Source organism: Petromyzon marinus, chromosome 7 (genome assembly GCF_048934315.1).
Source record: "Petromyzon marinus isolate PM22_M1 ecotype Great Lakes invasive population chromosome 7, UKy_Petmar_22M1.pri1.0, whole genome shotgun sequence".
Taxonomy (NCBI): Eukaryota; Metazoa; Chordata; class Hyperoartia; order Petromyzontiformes; family Petromyzontidae; genus Petromyzon; species Petromyzon marinus.
In genome coordinates, this window is record NC_133673.1 from 12,893,799 (window position 1) to 12,917,500 (window position 23,702).

At 53.8% G+C, this 23,702-nt stretch overlaps 1 protein-coding gene across 3 annotated transcripts in view; it reads right to left on the reverse strand.

The window, feature by feature from the left end:
* RFX4 (regulatory factor X4) overlaps positions 1-23,702 on the reverse strand; it is an 86,539-nt gene that overhangs the window by 30,092 nt on the left and 32,745 nt on the right. For all 3 annotated transcript variants that reach the window (XM_076065414.1, XM_032949201.2, XM_076065413.1), the window contains 9 exons: positions 21,281-21,341; positions 15,667-15,790; positions 14,964-15,025; positions 12,363-12,576; positions 10,766-10,843; positions 9,847-10,010; positions 5,499-5,599; positions 3,923-3,981; positions 338-482 (listed from right to left, as the gene is read on the reverse strand). In XM_076065414.1, the coding sequence (XP_075921529.1) occupies positions 338-482; positions 3,923-3,981; positions 5,499-5,599; positions 9,847-10,010; positions 10,766-10,843; positions 12,363-12,576; positions 14,964-15,025; positions 15,667-15,732 (889 nt within the window). In that variant the 5' untranslated portion in view covers positions 15,733-15,790; positions 21,281-21,341. The remainder of the gene's footprint in view (positions 1-337; positions 483-3,922; positions 3,982-5,498; positions 5,600-9,846; positions 10,011-10,765; positions 10,844-12,362; positions 12,577-14,963; positions 15,026-15,666; positions 15,791-21,280; positions 21,342-23,702) is intronic.

The window sequence follows — 23,702 nt, forward strand, 5'->3', positions numbered from 1 at the left end:
GTTCTAGATACACACAGAACGCTCTAGATACACACAGAACGTTCTAGATACACACAACGTTCTAGATACACACAGAACATTCTAGATACGCAACGTTCTAGATACACACAGAACGTTCTAGATACACACAGAACATTCTAGATACACAGAACGCTCTAGATACACACAATGTTCTAGATACACAGAACGCTCTAGATACACACAGAACGTTCTAGATACACACAGAACGTTCTCGATACACACAGAACGTTCTAGATACACACACAACGTTCTAGATACACACAGAATCAAATACAAGGGAGAGATGAGAGCGGGCAGGGGGGGGGGTGACACTGACGAGTCTCGGTGAGGGCGCGGTTCTCCTCGCGCCACTCGTCGACGGTGTAGAGCGTCTGCTTGCTGATGCTGCCCAGGTCCACGCTCCGCCAGTCCTCCAGCATCTGCGAGGCGATGTCGGCGCTGTGGATCACCGTGCGCGACGCCTGGGAGGGACGGGAGTCGACCACGTGGGGGTGGTGGAGGTGGAGGGGAGGTGGAGGGGGGGTGGAGGGGGGTAGCGATTCGTAATCGGTTCGTCGGGGTTGGGTTTGGGGGGGGTGGGGGGGTGAATCTGCGTGGTGCCTCTGTGCCGCCCAAACACATCGAAGGACAACTCTCGCGATCGGAAACAATTTTAGCTGCGGTGGGATGCCCGCTATGTCCCCCCCCCCCCCCCGATTAAGCACTTGCGTCAAGCATCTTCCCCGGGGGAGGGGGGAATGCACGGCCCACATTCTAATAATGATTCGCTATGTAACACGAGTTTTGTTTCTGGGTAGTAAGTGTTATTTTGTAATTGCTTATGCCTCAAAAGTATAGAAAATGGCTATTGTTATTCCCCACAAACTTTGCTTTTGTGACCAGGACTTTACGTGAAGGAATGCCACAAATGCACACCACGTTTTCTCATTGACAATAGGTAAATTTTAAAATATCACTGTCCTGGTCACAAAAGCAAAGTTTGTGGGGAATAATAGCCATTTTCTGTACCTTTGAGGCATAAGAAATTGGCAAATAACACTTACTACCCAGGAACAAAAATAACAATGCATTTGTTACACAGTAATCATTCAAATGTATAATGCTAGGGATCCCCAATTATATGATTCGCAGTTACATTTGCGGGGTTTAGGGGCACGCAACGATCTTGGCCAAATGACTGTTAAAATCACTTTGCAAACGCACGTGTGTATACAGGGTGCTTAAAAAACATGTTTCACACTTATGTGGAACTATCGTTTTTAATGGAAAAATAACTGTAACGTGGTAACGAATGTCATGCTAATAGCTTCACAAAGTCAAAGAGTCTCCCACTTGTTCGCCATCGTTGTCAACGCGTTGCCTGGAATATTCTCCAGGTGGTCTACAGAGCCAGGAGGCACGACATTTATCGTGTTTATTGTTGTACTTTCTCGGAAGAGTTAACAATTTCTTCGAAGCACCCTGTATTTAAAACATTCCCGATAATTATAGGGCCACAGAGCTTGGGCAATTGTTGGCGCGTGCTGGAGCTGCCACACAGACACACAGACACAAAGGCCGCCCGTGTAGCCTTCACAGACTGTTGGGCCAAGTGCTGCCAGCGAGCAGCACCTATGAAGGCCGGAACGGCACAAGAGGGGTTGGTATAAGCAGTCTTCAAGCCCGGCCGCCTTTGTCTCCCTCGTTGCGATGTTTTTACACATCGCTATAGGTGCTCAATTGAGGCCGAGTCGACCTAGGGGAGGCCCAAAACCGGCTTAGGAAATCGTCACGGGTGTTGGGACACACTTTATAGACACACGCTTAAACGCAAAGTCCTCGTTTAACACGGCAGATGCGTTCCTGAAAAGTGCCGCGCCAGGCGATAAACTTGGAAAGTGACAAAAATGTCCTCGCAAATAATGTAATAACGATCAAGTTTGGCGAGAGACGATGTACTACACAACACTGCGCAGTGAGTCGGCGGGACCAGTAACTGTGGGTACGCATCCCGCGTTACTGTATCGCTCAGCCGTGCAGCTCAAGAAAGTAATCCGTCGTCGAGCGGGGTGCGGGTTTCGCGTTGTAACGGTGCGCGTTATAACGGGGTGTGCGTTCCACGTTATAGCGGTGCGCGGGTTCCACGTCATAACAGCGCACGTTGCGCGTTCCAGTTGGGGTGCGCGTTCCGTGCTACGACGGGGTGCGCGCTCCGTGTTCCCTCGCGGAAGAACCGCGTCTCCGCGAAGACGCGGTTCTAAATAGGGCGAGGCGATGTCATCGCTGCGACGAGAACTCAAGAGGATGAGGATAGTCTCGTTTGCCTCTTCTCCCCTCGTCGGAATCATCGCGCCAGACGGACAGGGGTGCTGTGCGAACATCGTCAGCCTGGCTACGATGAGCATGCCGCACATCATCTTAGGCGACGGCGTGCAATTTAACATACCGTATATAATGTATTTATATATATATGTGTGTAGAAGGCTAGCACCGAGATTAGAGCACGTTTCCTACCTGGGTATTGTATTCGCTGTCATCGTTTGCCTTTGCGACTAACCCACTAAATGCATTTAATCTCTACTCTTTGGTTCTTTCGGTAGAGTCACGGAGGTAGAAAAATAAAATAAATCACGACGTTTCGGGCGCAACACAAGCGTCCGTCAGACGGACAGGGACCTGACGAAGGACGCTTGTGTTGCGCCCGAAACGTCGTGATTTTTTTTGATTTTTTTACCTACGTGGACTTTACCGAAAGAACCAAAGATTATGGATTCCTGCAGTCACGCAAGCTTCAAACCAACATTTAATCTCATTGGTTCTCTCAAGCTAAGCGGGGGGCTGAGCCTGCTTAGTGCCAGGATGGGTGACCACCACCACCACCACCAGGGCTTGCCAGGTGTTGTAAGCGTGGCGCTGTGGGGGTGCAGCCAAGGAGATGGCGGTGCGGAGTGTGCCCACGTCGATGCTTTGGTGGGGTTTCTCCGGCTTCCTGCCACAAGGATGCCAATCAAACGCGCGTTCACGGAATGGGCGAAATAAGCCCATTCAGGGCCTTCGGTGAAAGTGTCTTGCGACTCGCTGAGGCTTTCCTCGGTAATGGTCAACCGTGTTTATGAATATAAGAGGTGGGCTAGGAGATGTTAACTGCCTCGCCTGTTATACACGAGGTTCGCAGGTTCGATCCCGATGCTGATGCCTGCTGTATACATTTGTAGTTTGAGTCTCTCTATCTCATCATCACGGTGGCTAGGAGATGTTAACTACCTCGCCTGGTATGCAGGAGGACGTTGGTTCGATGCCGACTCTGACGCCTGCTGAACATTTGGAGTTTTTCGAGTGTCTCTCCACGTGGTCGTGTGGATGTTTCTCCGGGTCCTCCGGGTTTTCCCTTCGCATTTAGAATTCAACACGCATTTAGAGTGCTTGGCTGCTATGAATTTCCTCATGATAAGGGGCCGTCCATAAATGACGTCACGCAATTTTTGACGATTATTGACCCCCCCCCCTCGTCACACGGCGTCACAAAAAGTCAGACCCCCCCTCAAATATGACGTCACAAAGCTCTGCCCCCCCTCCCCCCAGAAAACATTTATTGAAAAGTCTATTTAATTAAGTAGAATGTGTTGTCTATATTTATTTAAAGTTGCACATTTTGATGTGACGTCACATTTCTCACCATCCCCCCCCTCGTCACACATCGGCACAAATGTCTGACCCCTCCCCCCCTAGGTGCGTGACGTCATTTATGGACGGCCTCTAAGCCACTTCGTTGAGCTATTATTTGTGGCCAGGTCGCTTCTGAAAAATACAGATTTCGCTCAGTCGGGCCTTACCTGGTTAAAATAAATAAATATATAGTTTGGTTTCGTTAGTATATGTGAACTCAGCAGCCAGGTAAACACACACCTGTCACTTGACCCACCTGGCACAGGTGGTTGAGAGAAGTCTGCCTCCGCAGGATCTGAGAAAACCTCCGGGCCACTGCAAGGAGAGGGTTCACATCCAGGGTGAGGGTCATCTCGGCGTCACAGCGGCTCGCGGGGAGACGACTGGTGCGGTGCGCGTCACGGCCGAGGAACGGATCGGCGCTTTGAGCCCCGGAGCGTGGAGTACATCCTCCTAATTGAGGTGCCTGAATTGGACTCCCAGCTACCTGTGGGGGCCACACCTTAGACACGGACACAGACCCCCCCCCACCCCCCCCCCACCACCCCCAGTATAGTCTTCAATAGACTTTTGGGGCAAGTGAAAAAGAGCTTTGTAGCTCATCGGATTCCTCCAGCGTAATTAAATATTCAGATTCTGAAGTGCTGATAGCGAGCACCTACGGAGGACGGGGCACTGCACACGAGGGGGTGGGTGGATAGCACCACGCCCGGCCGCCTTTGTCTCCCTAACAGTGATGTTTGCACACCGCACCAGGTATTCATGTGAGGCCCAGGACTGGTTCAGATAATCATCACTGGGTGTTGGCCATAAGCAGGCATCTAACTCGGGCCCGCTGGGTTCGTAGTGCAATGCGTTAAGCGCTACGCGACCGCCACACATTAACTCTGCTAATAGCAAACCGGATCCAGAGTGTGCTTGTATCAAACTAACTCTGCTGAAATGTTTATTTTTTACAAACCCGGAAAGGCCATGTGGCTGACGGGATGTATTAAACCATATATACTTGTATCGTTCATGGGGAGGGCCAGACAGGCACGCCAAGGAGGCGTTTCGTCCGCCCATTAGTTTATTGTGTCACCGCAGTGCAGAGGCCATCGCGGCCGACACCGCTGATGCCATCGGACGGGAAGGCCTCAAGGTCCCTCAAGGTCCCTCAAGGCCCCTCAAGGTCCTTCACGGTCCCTCAAGGTTCCTCAAGGTCCCTCAAGGTACCTCAAGGTTCCTCAAGGTCCCTCAAGGTCCCTCAAGGTTCCTCAAGGTCCCTCAAGGTCCCTCAAGGTACCTCAAGGTTCCTCAAGGTCCCTCAAGGTCCCTCAAGGTTCCTCAAGGTCCCTGAAGGTCCCTGAAGGTCCCTCAAGGTCCCTCAAGGTCCCTCAAGGTCCCTGAAGGTCCCTGAAGGTCCCTCAAGGTTCCTCAAGGTCCCTCAAGGTTCCTCAAGGCCCCTCAAGGTCCCTCAAGGTCCATCAAGTTCCCGCGGTGCAGCAGCGGCGGGCACCGCCTGCCTCGATCACCCGACCCTCGGCACCTTCCCGCCCCTTTACGCCACGCAAGAATCTCCTTCGTCGTCATTGTCCTCGTCATTATCATCGTCGTCATAATCGTCGTTGTCATCGTCGTCATTATCGTCGTCGTCATCATCATCATTATCATCGTCGTTATTATCATCGTCATCATAATCGTCGTCGTCATCATCATCGTTATCATCGTTATTGTCAATGTCATTATCTTTGTCATAATCGTCGTCGTCATCGTCGTCGTCATCATTGCCATAGTCATTATCGTCGTCGTCATCGTCATCATCGCCGCCGGCGCCCCCGAGTCGGACGCACGTTCGAACTTGACGACGCAGAGGTTCTCCGGCAGGTCGTCCAGGGCCACGCGGAGCCACTCGTCCAGCTGCTTCGCGAACTTGCGGATCACCTGGGTGAGACTGGGCACACGCACGTGCATGCATTCACACACACACGTGTACACACACACAACAACAACAACAACCGCCATTCGCCACTAAGTGGCGGTGACGTCACCACGACGCTTGTGCCAGGCTATGTGCACCCTGAGGCCACGTGAAGTGTCGAACGCCCGCTGGCAGGAGGTCACGGGGCAGACCCAGGTGCCACGGGTCGACTGACTGAGATGACTGGCTGATGCACCACCTGTGCCCCCTACTGTGCCAACCTGCTGTGCTTTAGCCACCCGGCGCTCCGCTCGCTGTTGTGAGCGTCGCTCCTCCGCCCTCCGTTGTTGTTGGAGGGCGACTGCCTCCAACTGCCCAGTAGCATCCTTCACGAGCCTCCTCCACAGAGGCCGATCTTGACACCGCTGGTACCAGTCATCGGCAAGTCCACTCAGCTCCACGTCCTCCTGTACCACATCACTCCATCTCTTCTCTAGCCCGTGCCGCGCCCGCTTAGCCCCCTCAATCCGGCCAAACAAAAGCTGTTTCGGCATGCGGTGGCTGGGCATGCGGGCTACATGACCCAGCCATCGCAGCCTTGCCTGCCGGAGGAGCTCACCGATGGGACCCTGCCCAGATCTTTCAAGGATTTGTGAGCTCCTCACACAATCCAGTCTGGTTAAACCCAGGATGGATTGTAGGCAGGCCAGCCTAAATGTTTCTAACCGGCGAAGATGTTCCATTAGGGGGGTCCACGTTTCGCAAGCGTAGAGAAGGGAGGGAATGACCGTGGCCGAGAAGACCTGAAGCTTAGTGCGGAGCGACAGACCAGGTAGCTTCCACACAGCGTTACGCAACCGATGAAAAGATATTGCCGCTCGACTGATTCGGAGTGAGACCTCTGCTGTTAAACTGGAGCCAGTCATAAGCACACTGCCCAGGTATGGGAAACTCTCCACTCTCTCCACAACTGCCCCATCACCGATTGGGAATTGTGGGGGTGGAGTGTCGGATGGTACAAAATACCCAGGCAGGTGCTTAGTTTTGGTGGGGCTGATGGTAAGGCCCCACCTCTTAGTGGCATGCTCCAGTCTCAGCAGCAGCGTCTCCAACTCCTCCTCTGACTGAGCAGCTATTACCAAGTCATCAGCATACATAACGTGGTTGAGCAATAGGGAGCCATCCCTTGACCGCACCCGGGCATCGATTAGCCTCCCATTATATCTGTACCATATGGAGATTCCCCCGGTACAGCTATTGAAGGCTTCACGAACTACGTGGTCAAAATAGATGTTAAATAATGTGGGAGCCAGAGGACATCCCTGTCGCACCCCAAGGTGTACAGGGAATGGCTCTGACTCCCGGCCACGTAGTTTTACCCGGGCCCGCTCACCATCATGAAGTTCCTTAATGATCGTGAGCAGAGGGTCAGGTACTCCAAAAGCACGAAGAACGACCCAGAGCCCAGGCCTACTGATGGTATCATAGGCCTTGACCAGGTCAATAAAGCAGAGATGTAGGTCTTGTTGGAATTCCCTACACCTCTGCTGTAGCAGACGGACTGAAAATATGGCATCTGTGCAGGACCGCCCTTTCCTGAAACCGCATTGGGGCTCCGCAAGCCTCTCCTCAGCGTGCCTGGCAAGGCGATGCTGAATAATCCTTGCCAGGACCTTTCCCGGCACACTGAGGAGTGAGATGCCCCTGTAGTTGTTACAGTCTGTGCGGTCCCCCTTCTTAAAAAAAAGGGGGACCACCAGGGCATCCTTCCAATCCTGCGGAACCCGTCCAGTGGTCCAGACTGTTGTTATGATGTCATATAGGGCAGTCTGTGCACAAACGCCACCCTCCCTCAGCATTTCGCTTGGGAGATCATCTCTGCCCGCTGCCTTTCCTGGTCTCAGACTCCGGATCGCCTTCAATACTTCATCAGCAGCTGGCACCTCAGCCAGCCACTCACAGGGGGTGACTTCATCCAATATTTGAGGCACCGCAGCCTCAGCAGGGTCATCCTCACTTTGTGCCACGATGTTTTCCTGGCTGAGGGAGTTTCCCTCCCCCAGGACCTCACAGAAATGCTCAGCAAATCTGCGAACCTGTTCCTGGGGGTCGGAAATTGGATCACCGTTTTTTCCCCTAATGATGGTAATAGGTGTGGCACTGCAGGTTACTTTTTTGATGGAGTTAAATAGAGATTTGTGATCACGGGCCACTGAGGCAGACTCCATCTCCTCAGCAACCCGCGACCACCACCCATCCTTGCAGCGCCTCACGGCTCTCCGAACCTCCGAGCGAAGGCTGCGGTAAGCCTCCTCATTCTCTGACGTGGGATTCTGTAGCCGATGACAGTGGGCCTGTCGCTTTTTCTCAACCGTCCTGAACAACTCCTCTGTCATCCAGGGTGTCTGGGGAGGTCTGGACCGCGTACCCAAAGCAGCCATTGCAGCTGCATGAGTCACAGTCCTAAACCTCGCCCATTTACCCTCGACATCAGGAGGAGTCGGGGACGATGCCAATCCCAGCCGCAAGCGATGATGAAATTCTCGCTTGCAACTTTCATCAGATAACTGAGACCAGGCCACTTTAGGTTGGAATGGGGTCCTGGGTGTACACCCACCACCGGAGTGGAAGAATGGCAGGCGCATCTTACAGATGACTAGTCGATGGTCAGAGGGCAGATCAGCTCCACGGTAGGTCCTGGTGTCAAGGACATGGGCTCGCATTCGCTGGTCCGTCACTATGTAGTCCAGCAGATGTTCTTGCTTGGACCCGGCATGCATCCATGATGTTGTGTGGATGCGCCGATGCCGGAACAGCGTGTTGGTAATTACAAGCCCATGGGCTGCACAAAAATCTAGCAGCCTCCTACCGTTGTTATTGAGCTGATCTGGCCCATGCCCTCCAATCACTCCAGACCAGGTGCCAGTATCATGACCAACTCGGGCATTGAAGTCACCCAACATGATGACTCTATCCCGAGGGGCCACTTTAGCCAGCACCTGTGACAGGAGGTCATAGAAGGCATCTGACTCATCGGCTTTGCCTGCATCCCTCCACGGATGTTCATCTTCGGTGGGGGCATAAGTAACCACGACCACCATTCCTCGCCTCCGGTTGATGGGAAGGCGAGCCCAAAGTAGCCTGGGGCTTACAGCTTCCCACACCTCACCGCCACGCTCCCACGCCCCCTTCATTCTTTTGTTCAAAAGAAGACCCACACCCTGTTGTTTGGCAGTCTGCTGCCCCGAGTAGAGGACTGTCCACCCCTCATGGTGGCAGGAGCCAGAGCCGGTCCACCGGACCTCCTGAATGCCGCATAGATCCAGGCGGTACCGGTCCAGCTCCCGACAGAGGAGTGGCAGCCTCTCCTCTGCAGTGAGCGTTCGAACATTCCACGTGGCCAACCGTAGTGGCTTTTCGTTGTTTCTGGAGTAGCCCCGAGGGTAGGTATTCAATCTCCTGGCTCCGCCAATTGGGGTTTGGCCAGGAGACGTCATAGACGCCTGGCCCCCCGGGGCCTCCGGCACAAGCTTAGTTGTTACATATTTCAGTTTAATTCGTAGTTTCGTGGTAATTAATTGAAGGTGGAGGGGTTACCAGCCCCTCGCACCCGTCCAGAGCCCCCGTTTAGCCCCTGTGGTGGACACATATGCCATGAGGGGAGGAGCCAATCAAAATTGGATCTCCCCCCACAGCGCTGTCCACGACAGAGTTGCCCGTCCGGCACCGCGAGGAGGTAGGGGGTTGTTTTGTGTACACACACACGCGCGTACACACACACGTACACACACACAAACACACGTGTACACACACACACGTACACACACACGTGCGCACACACACGTACACACACGCGCGCGCACACACACACACACACGCGCGCGCACACACACACACGCACACAAAGATAAAGATCCCCCGTATAGCCTTAACAGACTGTAGGGGCAAGTGCTGTAAGCGAGCACCTATGAAGGCCGTACACACACACACACGCGTACACACACACGCGTACACACACACGCGCACACGCGCATACGAAGACAAAGGTCCCCCGTGTTAGCCTTGAACGAGATAAGTTCGGGGCAAGTGCCGTTGGCGAGTAGCACCGATGAAGGCCGGCACGGCGCACGAGGAGATACCCGGGGCCTCTTCTCCTGACGACTTTTCACTTCATCATTTTCCTCAATCCTTTCTTTTGTGTTGTACACACCCCCCGCCAATACAACTCCCTCCCTTTCACCTCCACTGCTCCCCCCCACCCCACCGCCCCCCCCCACTACCTGTCTGGGAGAGCTTGGAGCACCGTGGGCATGAGCACCCCCGAGATGGCCTTGTAGAGGATCGAGTCGCACACCCCCACGATGTTTGCGACGGCCGGGGAGCCGAGCACGGGCAGCATGTGGGGGGGCATGCCCTGCCAGAAGTGCAGCAGGAAGCTCTGCACCTGGGGGGGGGAGGTGTGGCAGGGAAGCGGGGTCACGCGAGGTGATCGCCGTCAGGGGGGAAGGAGGTCGTGTCTCTTCGTCGACGTCATTCTCGTCGTCGTTGTCGCGATCTTGGCCACTGCTGCGTGAAGGCCGTCTTCACTCCATCATCGTTCTGCCATCATCGTCGTCATCAATCCACGATCGTCAATCCACGATCATCAATCCACGATCATCAAACCACGATCATCAAACCACGATCATTAAACCACCGTCATCAATCTGCCAACATCAGTCTGTCATCAATCCGCCGTCATTGTTACAATTTAACCACTATTATCTTCACCAACCTGCCATCATCATAATCAATCCACCATCATCGTCAACTTCATAATTAATCCGCCACCATCATTCCGCCACCATAAATCCACCACCATCAATCCACCATCATCAATCCGCCACCATCAATCCACCATAATCAATCCGCCACCATCAATCCACCACCATCAATCCATCACCAATTCACCACCATCAATCCACCAGCATGATCGTCGTCGTCGTCATCATCATCATCAGCCATGAATGATTATCCGCGCGCGATGGGACGGTGAGAGGTCACGAGGAGCGAAGGTCTCGCTCAGCAGCCGCACGGCCACGGCCGGGAAATCGCGCGCACATCGCGGCGTGCAAGAAGGCCGGGGCAGACGTCGGAAGGCGGACCGTGGAGGAGACGACGGAAATGAGGAGGAGGAGGAGGAGGAGTCCGTGCCCTCACCTCGTCGAAGTTGGCCCGGATCACGGTGTCGAGTATCCTCTGGCAGTGCGTGCGGTACATCATGATGAAGGTGGACACCTGCCCAACGCGGGGACGGGATGCCCCACACGGATCATTGGAGGCCCGGCTCGGTGCTTACGTACGCATCCTGCTACAGCTGCTACCGATGCTGCTACTGATGCTGCTTCTGATGCTGCTACTGATGCTGCAACAGCTGATACTAATGCTGCAACAGCTGATACTGATGCTGCAACAGCTGCTACTGATGCTGCTACTGATGCTGCAACAGCTGCTCCTGATGCTGCAACAGCTGCTACTGATGCTGCTACTGATGCTGCGACAGCTGCTCCTGATGCTGCAACAGCTGATACTGATGCTGCAACAGCTACTACTGATGCTGCAACAGCTAATGCTGCTACTGATGCTACAATATCTGCTACTGATGCTGCAACAGCTAATGCTGCTACTGATGCTGCAACAGATATTTCTGCTACTGATACTACTGCTACTGATGCTGCTACAGCTGCTACAACAGCTAATGCTGCTACTGCTGATGCCGTTACTACGACTGCTGCTCATCCAATCCACTCACCCGCTCGCCCGCTCGCTCATTAAACTCCCCAACTCTCCCGCGATGCAACATTGATCCAGACTCTCACACGCACAAAGACAAAGCTCCCCCGCATGTCCTTTACAGACTGTTCTGGCGATTGCTGTTAACGAACACTCATGAAGGCCGGCACGGTACACGGGGGGTGGTAATGTTTACACACCGAACCAGGTACTCATTTCAGGTTCAGCCGACATATGGGAAGCCCGGGACCGGTTCAGATAATCGTCAACTGGTGTTGGCCGTGAGCGGGAAGCGAACTCGGGTCGCCGGCTTCGTAGTGCTGCGCGCTAACCGCTACACACACGTGTACACACGCACACGCGCGCACACACACGTGCATACACGCGTACCCACACACACGTGCACGCGCGCGTTACCCACACACACGTGCACCACACGAGCACGCGCGCGTTACATACACGCACACACGCGCGCGTTACATACGCGCACACACGCGCGTACACGTGCGCGTATCCACACACACGCGCGCGCACACACACGGGCAACACGCGCACACACACACGTGCAACACGCGCACACACACACACACGTGCACCACGCGTGCACGCGCGCGTACCCAACACACACGCGCGCGCACACACACGTGCACCACGCACACACACGTGCACCACGCGCACACACACACACGTGCACACACACACGTGCACACACACACACGTGCACACACACACGTGCAACACGCACGCACACACACACACACGTGCACACACACACACATGTGCACCACGCACACACACACACGTGCAATACGCACACACACACGTGCACCACGCGCACACACACACACGTGCACACACACACACACACGTGCACACACACACGTGCAAAACGCACGCACACACACACGTGTACACACACACACACGTGTAACACGCACACACACACACACACGTGCAATACGCACACACACACGTGTACGCACACACGTGTACACACACACACATGTGCACCACGCGTGCCCACCTTCTCGGCGGGGATGCCAGGCGGCAGCGTGAGCTCTTTGACGCTGGGGAAGTCCGGCAGGAGGGTGCCGAGCTTGGAGCGTGGCGAGTAGGCGACGGTCTGCTTGGGCGCCTCCTTCTTGGCAGTGTCGCCCAGCCCCGCGGCGCCCTTCTTGGAGTACATGACGTCGTAGTAGGCCGAAGACTCCTTCACGGCGATCCCGTAGTAGTGGTACCTGCGGCGCGCGAATTGCGTGAGTGGGTGGAGTGAATGCGTGCGTGAGTGAGTGCGTGAGTGAGTGAGTGTGTGCGTGAGTGAGTGCGTGAGTGAGTGAATGCATGAGTGTGTACGTGTGTGTACGTGCGTGAGTGCGTGTGTGTGTGTGTGTGCGTGAGTGAGTGAGTGTGTGCGTGAGTGAGTGCGTGAGTGAGTGAATGCATGAGTGTGTACGTGTGTGTACGTGCGTGAGTGCGTGTGTGAGTGAATGCGTGTGTGTTTGTGCGTGCGTGAGTGAGCGAGTGTGTGCGTGAGTGAGTGCGTGCGTGAATGCATGAGTGTGTACGTGCGTGAGTCCGTGTGTGTGTGTGCGTGCGTGAGTGAGTGTGTGTGTGTGCGTGAGTGAGTGAGTGTGTACGTGAATGCATGAGTGTGTGTACGTGTGTGTACGTGCGTGAGTGAGTGCGTGTGTGTGTGTGTGTGCGTGCGTGAGTGAGTGGGTGGAGTGAATGCGTGCGTGAGTGAGTGCGTGCGTGAATGCATGAGTGTGTACGTGCGTGAGTGCGTGTGTGTGTGTGCGTGAGTGAGTGTGTGTGCGTGAGTGAGTGAGTGTGTACGTGAATGCATGAGTGTGTGTACGTGCGTGAGTGAGTGCGTGTGTGTGCGTGCGTGAGTGAGTGGGTGGAGTGAATGCGTGCGTGAGTGAGTGCGTGCGTGAATGCATGAGTGTGTACGTGCGTGAGTGCGTGTGTGTGTGCGTGCGTGAGTGAGTGAGTGTGTGTGTGCGTGAGTGAGTAAGTGTGTACGTGAATGCATGAGTGTGTACGTGTGTGTACGTGCGTGAGTGAGTGCGTGTGTGTGCGTGTGTGCGTGCGTGAGTGAGTGGGTGGAGTGAATGCGTGCGTGAGTGAGTGCGTGCGTGAATGCATGAGTGTGTAGGTGTGTGTACGTGCGTGAGGGTGTACGTGCATGCGTGAGTGTGTGCGTGAGTGAGTGTGTGCGTGTACGTAAGTGTGAGTTATTGTGTGCGTGAGTGTGTGAGTGAGTTTGCGCGCGTGAGTGTGTGCGCGTGCGAGTGAGTCCGTGTGTGAGTGTGTACGCGAGTATGGAGCGGTAGTGTAGCGGTTAGTACACTGCGCTACGAACCTGCCCACCCAGTGACGATTATCTGACCCGGTGCTGGGCCTCCCCTGGGTCGACTCAGCCTAAAAGCATTACCTGGTGCGATGTGTAAACATCACCACTCAGTAGACAAAGGCGGCCGGGCGTGGTGCTGGCCACCCACCCCCTCGTGTGCCGTGCCAGCCTTCATAGGTGCTCGCTAACAGCACTTGCCCCTACAGTCTGTGAAGGCTACACGGGGGGAGGGAGTCTTTGTGTGTGAGTGTGTGCGCGCGTGTGCGTTCCGGATCGCATTCGGAAAAGCTTTCCGATTCAAATCTTTAGTTAGGGGGGGGGGGGCTTTCTGAGTTGCAAGTTGATTCTGTGTAATCAGGGTGAGTACTCGAGATGCCAGAGTCTCGCTTGCGAGAGTGAGTGACACACGGATCGCCAAGAATAAAAAAAATGTAAATTAAGCACAGCGATGAAGCGAACAGAAGTCAGTGCGAAAGAAAACACAAAAACAACTGCCCGTGTCAACGTGAGAAATGTCGGGGGAAAAAAACACCAAACACTGCACGGATATAAGTCGTGGCCAGATGTTTCGCCGGTCATCTCGACGTTCAAAAATTGTAAAATGTTGCGGATTTACTCCCTCCGGCACACCGGTGTGCCGAAGCAGTCACTAAATTGGCACGTTTTGTTTTACGTGACAACATCCGATCCTCACGCGATCTGAACCCAAGAATGACATTGGTCGCGAAAGCCCGAACAGCGCGTTAAACAGTTTAGTTTTGTTCTTTTCCCATTTGGGGGCCGTCCATAAATGACGTCACGCGATTTTGGACGATTTTTGACCCCCCCCTCCTCCTACCTCCTCGTCGTCACACGGCGTCACAAAAAAAGTCAGACCCCCCCCTTCCTCAAATATGACGTCACAAAGCTCTGCCCCCCCCCCCCTTAAAATTAAAACATGCTTCAAATCGCTTTAAACTATTGTCATTGTAGCGCGTATTTAATGTGGCGCTGATGTTGTAGGAGCAAACATTTATTAAAAAGTCTATTAAATTAAGTAGAACGTGTTGTCTATATTTATTTAAAGTTGCGCATTTTGATGTGACGTCACATTTCTCAAACCCCCCCCTCCCTCGTCACACATCGTCACAAATTTCTGACCCCCCCCTAGGTGCGTGACGTCATTTATGGACGTCCCCTTGACGACCACGCCGTGTTTAACAAGCGTAGAAGAAGAAGAGGAAGGAGGAGGAGAACGCGAGGGGAGATTTAGTCGAGTCGGCGACTCACTTGGACTGTCCCCGCGTGCCCAGCCGTCGAGTGGTGAGCTGTGGGAACTGCTGGCGAATGATCTGCGGGGGGGGGGGGGGGGGGGTGAAGGGGACACGCAAAGCGCTCACGGTCAGCCGGACGGTCTGAGGCCGGGGTTGGTAGATCGCAAAAAGAGATCGTGGGGGGGGGGGGGGGGGATTGAGAGTTGGCAGATCATGGAGAGATGAGAGTTGGTGGATCGTGAAGAGATTGGGCTTAATTAGGATGATGACATCATTGTTGATGACAACGATGATGACGTTGATGACGACAACAACGATGACGGCCACAATTACAACGATGATGATGATGACGTTCATGACGACGACGATGATGACAGTCACAATGACGTCGACGATAACGGCCACAATTACCACGATGACGATAACGGCCACAGTCACAACGACGACGGTGATGATGACGACGATGACGACGGTGACAATGACGATAACGACGACGGCCACAATTACAACGATGATGATGACGTTCATGACGACGATGATGACAGTCACAATGACGTCGACGATAACGGCCACAATTACCACGATGACGATAACGGCCACAGTCACAACGACGACGGCGATGATGACGACGATGACGACGATGACGACGGTGACAATGACGATAACGACGACGACGGCCACAATTACAACGATGATGTCGACGACGCTGATGTGTCCACCTTGCCGAAACTGGCGGCGTTGACGGGCTGCGTGTCATTCTTCTCGCAGAAGTCGAGGTAGTGCATGTAGAGTGCGCTGCGTGGGATGCACACCCCTTCGGCGATCTCATAGTTGTCCTCCAGCCTGGCACAGCACAAAGACAAAGACCCCCCCCCCCCCGCCGCACCGTATAGCCTCAGTAGACTGTTGGGGCAAGTGCTGTTATGCGAGCAGTCCCTATGAGGGTGGGAACGGCACACGAGGTAGGGGGGGGGTGGCCAGCACCACACCCGCACGCCTTTGCCCATTGGGTGATGTTTACACATCGCACCGAGTACTTATCAGGACCAGTTCAGATAATCGTCACCGGTGTTGGCCGTCAGCGGGAATCGAACTCGGGTCGCCAGCTTTGTAGCGCAGCGCGCTAACCGCTACACCACCGCTCCCCATAAAAAAACACCAGCACACAGACACGCAGCCACACAGACGCATAACCACACCGTCACACAGAAACAACCACACAGACGCACATCCACGTTGTAATTCCCTGATTTCCTCGCTTTTCCCAAGCTCGTATAATAACCCTGTTCATCGACATGAAAAAATAAAAACACGTGTTCACGTTTATTGAGCACAACTTTGCTGCTTGTTGCTGGCCGCTTTCCATTCAGGGGCCTTTGCCCATTGGGTGATGTTTACACATCGCACCAAGTACTTATCAGGACCAGTACAGATAATGGTCACCGGTGTTGGCCGTGAGCGGGAATCGAACTCGGGTCGCCAGCTTTGTAGCGCAGCGCGCTAACCGCTACACCACCGCTCCCCATAAAAACACCAGCACACAGACACGCAGCCACACAGACGCATAACCACACCGTCACACAGAAACAACCACACAGACGCACATCCACGTTGTAATTCCCTGATTTCCTCGCTTTCCCCAAGCTCGTATAATAACCCTGTTCATCAACATAAAAAAAATAAAAACACGTGTTCACGTTTATTTAGCACAACTTTGCTGCTTGTTGCTGGCCGCTTTCCATTCAGGGGCCTTTGCTCAGAAACTTTGTTTAGAAAAAAAAATCTAAACCAAAACCAACCCTATATGCTTGCTTATGTTCACGAGATGCACAAATTGAGACATCAATGAATCGCGCCGTGCCCGTTGGCTAATTGTAAGCAGCGAATTGTAAAGGTCTGAACACGTGCCGTGGGGGTGAGTGGCCAGGCATCGTAGCCTTCTTACGAGAATTAATTCGTGGGGGACGCGAAGGGAGCGAGGGGGGGGGTGTGAACGATGGGTGGGCTCAAGTGCACACACACACACACACACTCTCCCTTTGCTCTGAAGTGGCCAGGTGGGTCCCCAGGGTCAGAGAAACGCAGAGTCGTCGCCGCTGGGAGCCTGGGTTCGAATCTTCGCAGCGGCCGCTCAACCGTGCTGATGAGACCGGGTTCTCAAGTGCAGAGAGTTGATGGTCTCAGCCCGGTCGCCAACAATGCCGTCGTAGAAACCCGTATTGATACAAAGCGACCAGATAGACTTCTTGCATAGACTCATTGGCGATTAAACCTGATTCTCATTTGCCGTGAGTTTTACGGTCTTAGACCTGTCGTCAATGACCGCACAGCACCTAAATAATATTATGTTTTAGGCAAAAATTGCAATTTTGAGAATTAAAGAGACGAATATTTCCCTGCAGAAGTGTGCGTGGGGAGAGAGTTCAGCGGCCGATACGTGTGTCGATAACAACACCCCAACATCATTTAAAAGGGATATCTGACCACCGGTTTGACGGAGAGGAAATCTACTCCCAGAGTGAATCCACTCTCCAACACAACGGTGGGCGTGTCGGGTGGTGGAGGGTTACGGCACATTTATACTTACGCGATCCAACCCAAAAAAAAAACCTTGATGATGAATATTCATAACAATTACACAAACAGGAAAATAATTGCCAGACCCTTTTCGTGAGCGAGTTAGTCAATGGGCAGGTTTGCCCGGGGCCGGGGTAACGTGCGGCTACTCTCATTTCTTCCGAGACGTCTGACCGACGTGGAAGAGTAGGCCAAAATGCCCTCTATCGTGAAGGCCCATCCGCCAGCAGGAGCGTGAGCAACAAAATTGCAGGGCTGCGCCTGCCAATCCACTGCTGGATGAAAACCTCACGATGCCGTGTCGGTCATGGCGGGGGGGGGGGGGGCGGGGGGTGCGGTGTTTGACTATACTTCACCACCCTGGTCAGTATTCAAAAATATCGAGCAACTCCGAATGGCGTGCAAGGAGGCAGTGTGGCACGCACCACCGCCTTTGTCTTCCCGGTTCTGTGGCACTCACCTACCGCGCAAGCTACAGAGACGCATAGTGCTCCCGCCACTGACGTTAGCCGTGACCGGGAATCGAACCCCCAGGTAGACGTGAAGGTCGCGGTGCGCATTGCGCTACGCACCACACCACGATCGCTTCTCAATACAAATCCAATAGCCGCCATTAGCGACTAAGTGACGGTGACGTCACCGGGTCGCCTGTGCCAGGCTAGGTGCACTTTGAGGCCGCTTGAAGTGTCGAAGGCTCCGCTGCTGGCAGCAGGTCTCGGGACAGACCCAGCAGGTGCCATGGGTCGGCTGACTTAGATGACCGGTAGGTGCACCACCAGCTGTGTACTCCCTACTGTGCCAGGCTAGGTGCAGGAGGAGGTCTCGGGACAGACCCAGGAGGTGCCACGGGTCGGCTGACTGAGATGACCGGTAGGTGCACCACCAGCTTGTACCCCCCTACTGTGCCAACTCCCACACAGATACACACACACATATATATAAAGACAAAGATCCCCCGTATAGCCTTTTGACAGACTGTTGGGGCAGGTGCTGTTGGCGGGCACCTATGAACGCAGCCGCCGTGCGATGCGAGCTTCCCTCCCGAGTTGGGGGTGAGCCCTGGGTGAGTCACGTGACCCCCTCGGATTGGAGGGGGGTTAAAAAATAAAGAGCCCGCCACGCTCATTTAATTGGCATCCTCCAATTAAGCTCGTTACGTGCTCACAACAAAAGGGCGACGAAGGAAGGGGACGAGGCGCAGGGGGGGGGGGGGGGCGCGTTAGTCATCTGCGCGGTGGAAGAAGAGCGCAGAAAGCTATGCGAACGATGCAGGCGGCCACCGGTCCTCATCAACAGCCACCCATTCATTCACGCCACGTCATTGTGTGTCTGTGTGTCTCTGTCTCGACGTGTGTGTCTGTCTGTCTGTCTGTGTGTCTCTGTGTGTGTGGCTCTGTGTGTCTTTGTGTGTGTGTGTGTCTCTGTGTGTGTGACGTGGTGTTGGCAAGCAATGCTCCCTCTCGTGTGCTGTTCCGGCCTTCATCGGTGCTGCTCGCAAACAGCACTTGCCCCAACGGTCTGTTGAGGCTATACGGGGGATCTTTGTCTTTGTGCGTGGTGTGAGGAGCGGTAGCGTTATCGCGCAGCGCTACGGACGCGGCGTCCCAAGTTCGATTCCTGGGCCTCCCCTAGGTCGACTCAGTCTCAAATGTGTACCCGATGCGGTGTGTAAACATCGCCACTGGGGAGACAAAGGCGGTCGGGCGTGGTATTGGCCACCCATCCCGTTGTGTGCCGTACCGGCCTTCATATGTACTGCTCGCTAACAGATCTTGCCCAACAGCAGTCTGTTGAGGCTATACGGGGTGTCTTTGTATGTGGGGAGCGGTAGTGTCGTGGTTAGCGCTAAGAACCCGGCCGCCCGCAATTCGATCCCCGCTCACGGCCAACACCGGTGACGATTATCTGAACCGGTCCTGGGCCCTCCCCGAGGTAGACTCGGCCTCAAATGAGTACCTGGTGCGGTGTGTAATAAACATCGGGACTGGGGAGTGAAAGCCGGCCAGGCGTAATGTTGGCTACCCCCACACCCCCTCGTGTACCGTGGGGGCACTCTTGCCACGATTTGGGGCGCTTGTTCCAGGCTAGGTGCACCTTGCGATTCACTTTCACAACACCACCACCACCACCACCACGGTCCACCACCGCCAAACGCACCCCCTCGTGTGCAGACTGTTGGGGCAAGTGCTGTCAGCGAGTAGCACCTATGAAGGCCGGAACGGCACACGAGGGGGTGGGTGGCCAACACCACGCCCGGCCGCCTTTGTCTCCCCAGTTGTGCTGTCGACCTAGAGGAGACCCAATGACCGGTTCAGGTAATCGTCGTTGGTGTTGGCCGGGAGCGGGAATCGAACTCGGGTCGGCGGATTCGGGATTCGTAGCGCAGCGCTGACCGCTACACTACCGCTCCCCACGACCGCCAACACCCGACAAATTACTCGACCACCATTACCCCTACCCTAAACAACAACAACAAACAAACAACAATTACCTGCCCCACCCAAAATAAAAAAAGGACAAACCTCATCACCAGGCACGCATGGATTTTGTTTTAAACCGAGCGAGCGACAAAGCGCGCACACAGGAGAGAGAGAGATAGCTGTGCGGGGTGGGGGTGGAGGGAGCGGAGGAGGGAGCGGTTCTGGGTTTTGGCGAAGCGTCCGTGGGCGGCGCGTGCTTCCAGGGGACAACACCACAACACCATCGGGGTTGGGGTGGGGTGCTTGGTGGGGTGGGGGGCGTCATTCCTGACACTAAAACGCCGCGGTGCCTCTGAGAGTCCTCAGCATTCACCCCGCCGCGACTAATGAGACCCCGGCAAAACAATCGCCCCTTCGCAATAGGCCAAGTGGCTCCATCTCCCTCCGTCCTCCTCCCTCCATCATGCTCCTCCTACTCCCCTTACTCCCTTCTGGGCCTCTTAACTCCTTGAGCCAGCCACCTGCCAGCCACCCATGCATCGATCTCCCCTTCGGAAGTCGGGTTGGCTGGTGGCGAGAGGCGCTAATTGGATGGCGAGGTGCTCTCTCGTCTGCTGCGGGAGCGTGGCGAGACGAGATAGAGGGTAATCCGGACCTGGTCAATGATTCCCGCCCCCCCTCTCTTCTACAGCCCTACTTCCTCACCTCTTCCTACCGACTAGTCACCTTGCTCCCCCCACCCCCTACTCGTCATCCGCACGCCCGCGTAAACCCCCCCGTCGCCCACCGTGACCCCTCCTGGCCACCGCTGACACCCATCCCCTTAATTGCCATTCTTCGGAACCGGTCAATCGCTTTGCCTCTTTCTACCCACCTGGGTTCGCCGGTTTCTTCGTGTTTTTTTTTCTTCCTGCGGAGCGCTCGCTAACAGCACTTGCCCCAACAGTCCGTTAAGGCGATACGGGGTGGGGGGTGGGGGGTTGTCTTTGCATTTGTCTTTGTAGTGTGGGCTGCGTTGGCTGGGCCAGCCACCGCATGGCCTGACAAGAGGGGGACAAACGGGCGCGGCACGGGCTGGGGGAGAAGAGACGGAGCTGACGCGGTTCGGGCGGATGTGGAGCCGAGTGGACTTGTGGTCACCAACGATGTCAAGATCGGCCTCTTCGGCATGGCGCAGCCAGATAGCGGAGTCGCGCCTTCACGAAGCGATCAAATCGATCCGAATTCGCGGGGGGGGGGGGGGTGGGGGTGTCACTATTTGTGATCTCCATTGTTCCTATTCTTTCCCCGTCCCGTTTAGTATTTGTGTTTTTTTTAACAATACGGAGGTACTCACCACTGCAGGGTGGCGGGAGTGGAGTGTGGCTTGGAGGCGCGGCCGTTGTCTTTCTCGTCATCTGAGAGACGGTGGCGAGACAAAGACGGGGAGATTGTGACGCACGTGCAGTCATCACGGAGATGGACGTAAAAAAAGGGACGTCGAGAGAGACGAACACACGTAGAGGACGAGGCAAAACATGGAGAGACAGGGAAAGACACACACACACGAGAACAGAGAGGGACACACACTCACCGACAGAGATGCGGACAGACATCGAGAGATGGAGGCATGCAGACCCACAAAGACACACCAACACAGAGACAGACTGCGAGACACACAGACGCACACACATAGACAGAGAGAGAGACATAGCCAGACACAAAGTTGTGCATGTGCATAGACACACAGGGACATATACATAAGTATACATAGACAAACACAAAGACACACACACACGAATCAGCATATAGGTCCACAGTCACACTGAGTGTGCATTCATTATCCCGTGAGTGTGCTTAGGCGCTAATCTCTGTGTGTGATGGCCGAGGTGCAACGTGTGAGCGACTTTGTGGGTGGCGTGCGTGTGTGTGTTACTGAGTCCGTGTGTGTGTGTTAGTGAGTTCGTGTGTGTGTGTTAGTGAGTTCGTGTGTGTGTTTTAGTGAGTTCGCGTGTGTGTTTTAGTGAGTTCGTGTGTGTGTTACTGAGTTCATGTGTGTGTGTTACTGAGTTCGTGTGTGTGTGTTACTGAGTTCGTGTGTGTGTGTTACTGAGTTAGTGTGTGTGTTACTGAGTTCATGTGTGTGTTACTGAGTTCGTGTGTGTGTGTTACTGAGTTCGTGTGTGTGTTAGTGAGTTCGTGTGTGTGTGTTACTGAGTTCGTGTGAGTGTGTTACTGAATTCGTGTGTGTGTGTGTTAGTGAGTTCGTGTGTGTGTGTTACTGAGTTCGTGTGTGTGTTAATGAGTTCGTGTGTGTGTGTTACTGAGTTCGTGTGTGTGTGTGTTACTGAGTTCGTGTGTGTGTTGCTGAGTTCGTGTGTGTGTTACTGAGTTCGTGTGTGTGTTAGTGAGTTCGTGTGTGTGTGTTACTGAGTTCGTGCGTGTGTTACTGAATTCGTGTGTGTGTGTTACTGAATTCGTGTGTGTTCCTGAGTTCATGTGTGTGTGTTACTGAATTCGTGTGTGTGTTACTGAGTTCGTGTGTGTGTGTTAGTGAGTTCGTGTGTGTGTGTTAGTGAGTTTGTGTGTGTGTTAGTGAGTTCGCGTGTGTGTGTTACTGAGATCGTGTGTGTGTTACTGAGTTCATGTGTGTGTGTTACTGAGTTCGTGTGTGTGTGTTACTGAGTTCGTCTGTGTGTTACTGAGATCGTGTGTGTGTGTTAGTGAGTTCGTGTGTGTGTGTTAGTGAGTTCGTGTGTGTGTGTTACTGAGTTCGTGTGTGTGTGTTACTGAGTTCGTGTGTGTGTGTTAGTGAGTTCGTGTGTGTGTTAGTGAGTTCGTGTGTATTAGTGAGTTCGTGTGTGTGTGTTAGTGAGTTCGTTTGTGTGTGTTACTGAGTTCGTGTGTGTGTGTTAGTGAGTTCGTGTGTGTGTGTGTGTGTGTTACTGAGTTCGTGTGTGTGTGTGTTAGTGAGTTCGTGTGTGTGTGTTACTGAGTTCGTGTGTGTGTGTTACTGAGTTCGTGTGTGTGTGTGTGTTAGTGAGTTCGTGTGTGTGTTACTGAGTTCGTGTGTGTGTTAGTGAGTTCGTGTGTGTGTGTGTGTGTTAGTGAGTTCGTGTGTGTGTGTTACTGAGTTCGTGTGTGTGTTAGTGAGTTCGTGTGTGTGTTACTGAGTTCGTGTGTGTGTTAGTGAGTTCGTGTGTGTGTTACTGAGTTCGTGTGTGTGTGTGTTACTGAGTTCGTGTGTGTGTGTTAGTGAGTTCGTGTGTGTGTGTTACTGAGTTCGTGTGTGTGTGTTACTGAGTTCGTGTGTGTGTTAGTGAGTTCGTGTGTGTGTGTGTTACTGAGTTCGTGTGTGTGTTAGTGAGTTCGTGTGTGTGTGTGTTACTGAGTTCGTGTGTGTGTTAGTGAGTTCGTGTGTGTGTGTGTGTTACTGAGTTCGTGTGTGTGTTAGTGAGTTCGTGTGTGTGTGTTACTGAGTTCGTGTGTGTGTGTGTGTGTGTTACTGAGTTCGTGTGTGTGTGTTAGTGAGTTCGTGTGTGTGTGTTACTGAGTTCGTGTGTGTGTTACTGAGTTCGTGTGTGTGTTACTGAGTTCGTGTGTGTGTGTTAGTGAGTTCGTGTGTGTGTGTTAGTGAGTTCGTGTGTGTGTTACTGAGTTCGTGTGTGTGTGTTACTGAGTTCGTGTGTGTGTGTTAGTGAGTTCGTGTGTGTGTTAGTGAGTTCGTGTGTGTTAGTGAGTTCGTGTGTGTGTGTTAGTGAGTTCGTTTGTGTGTGTTA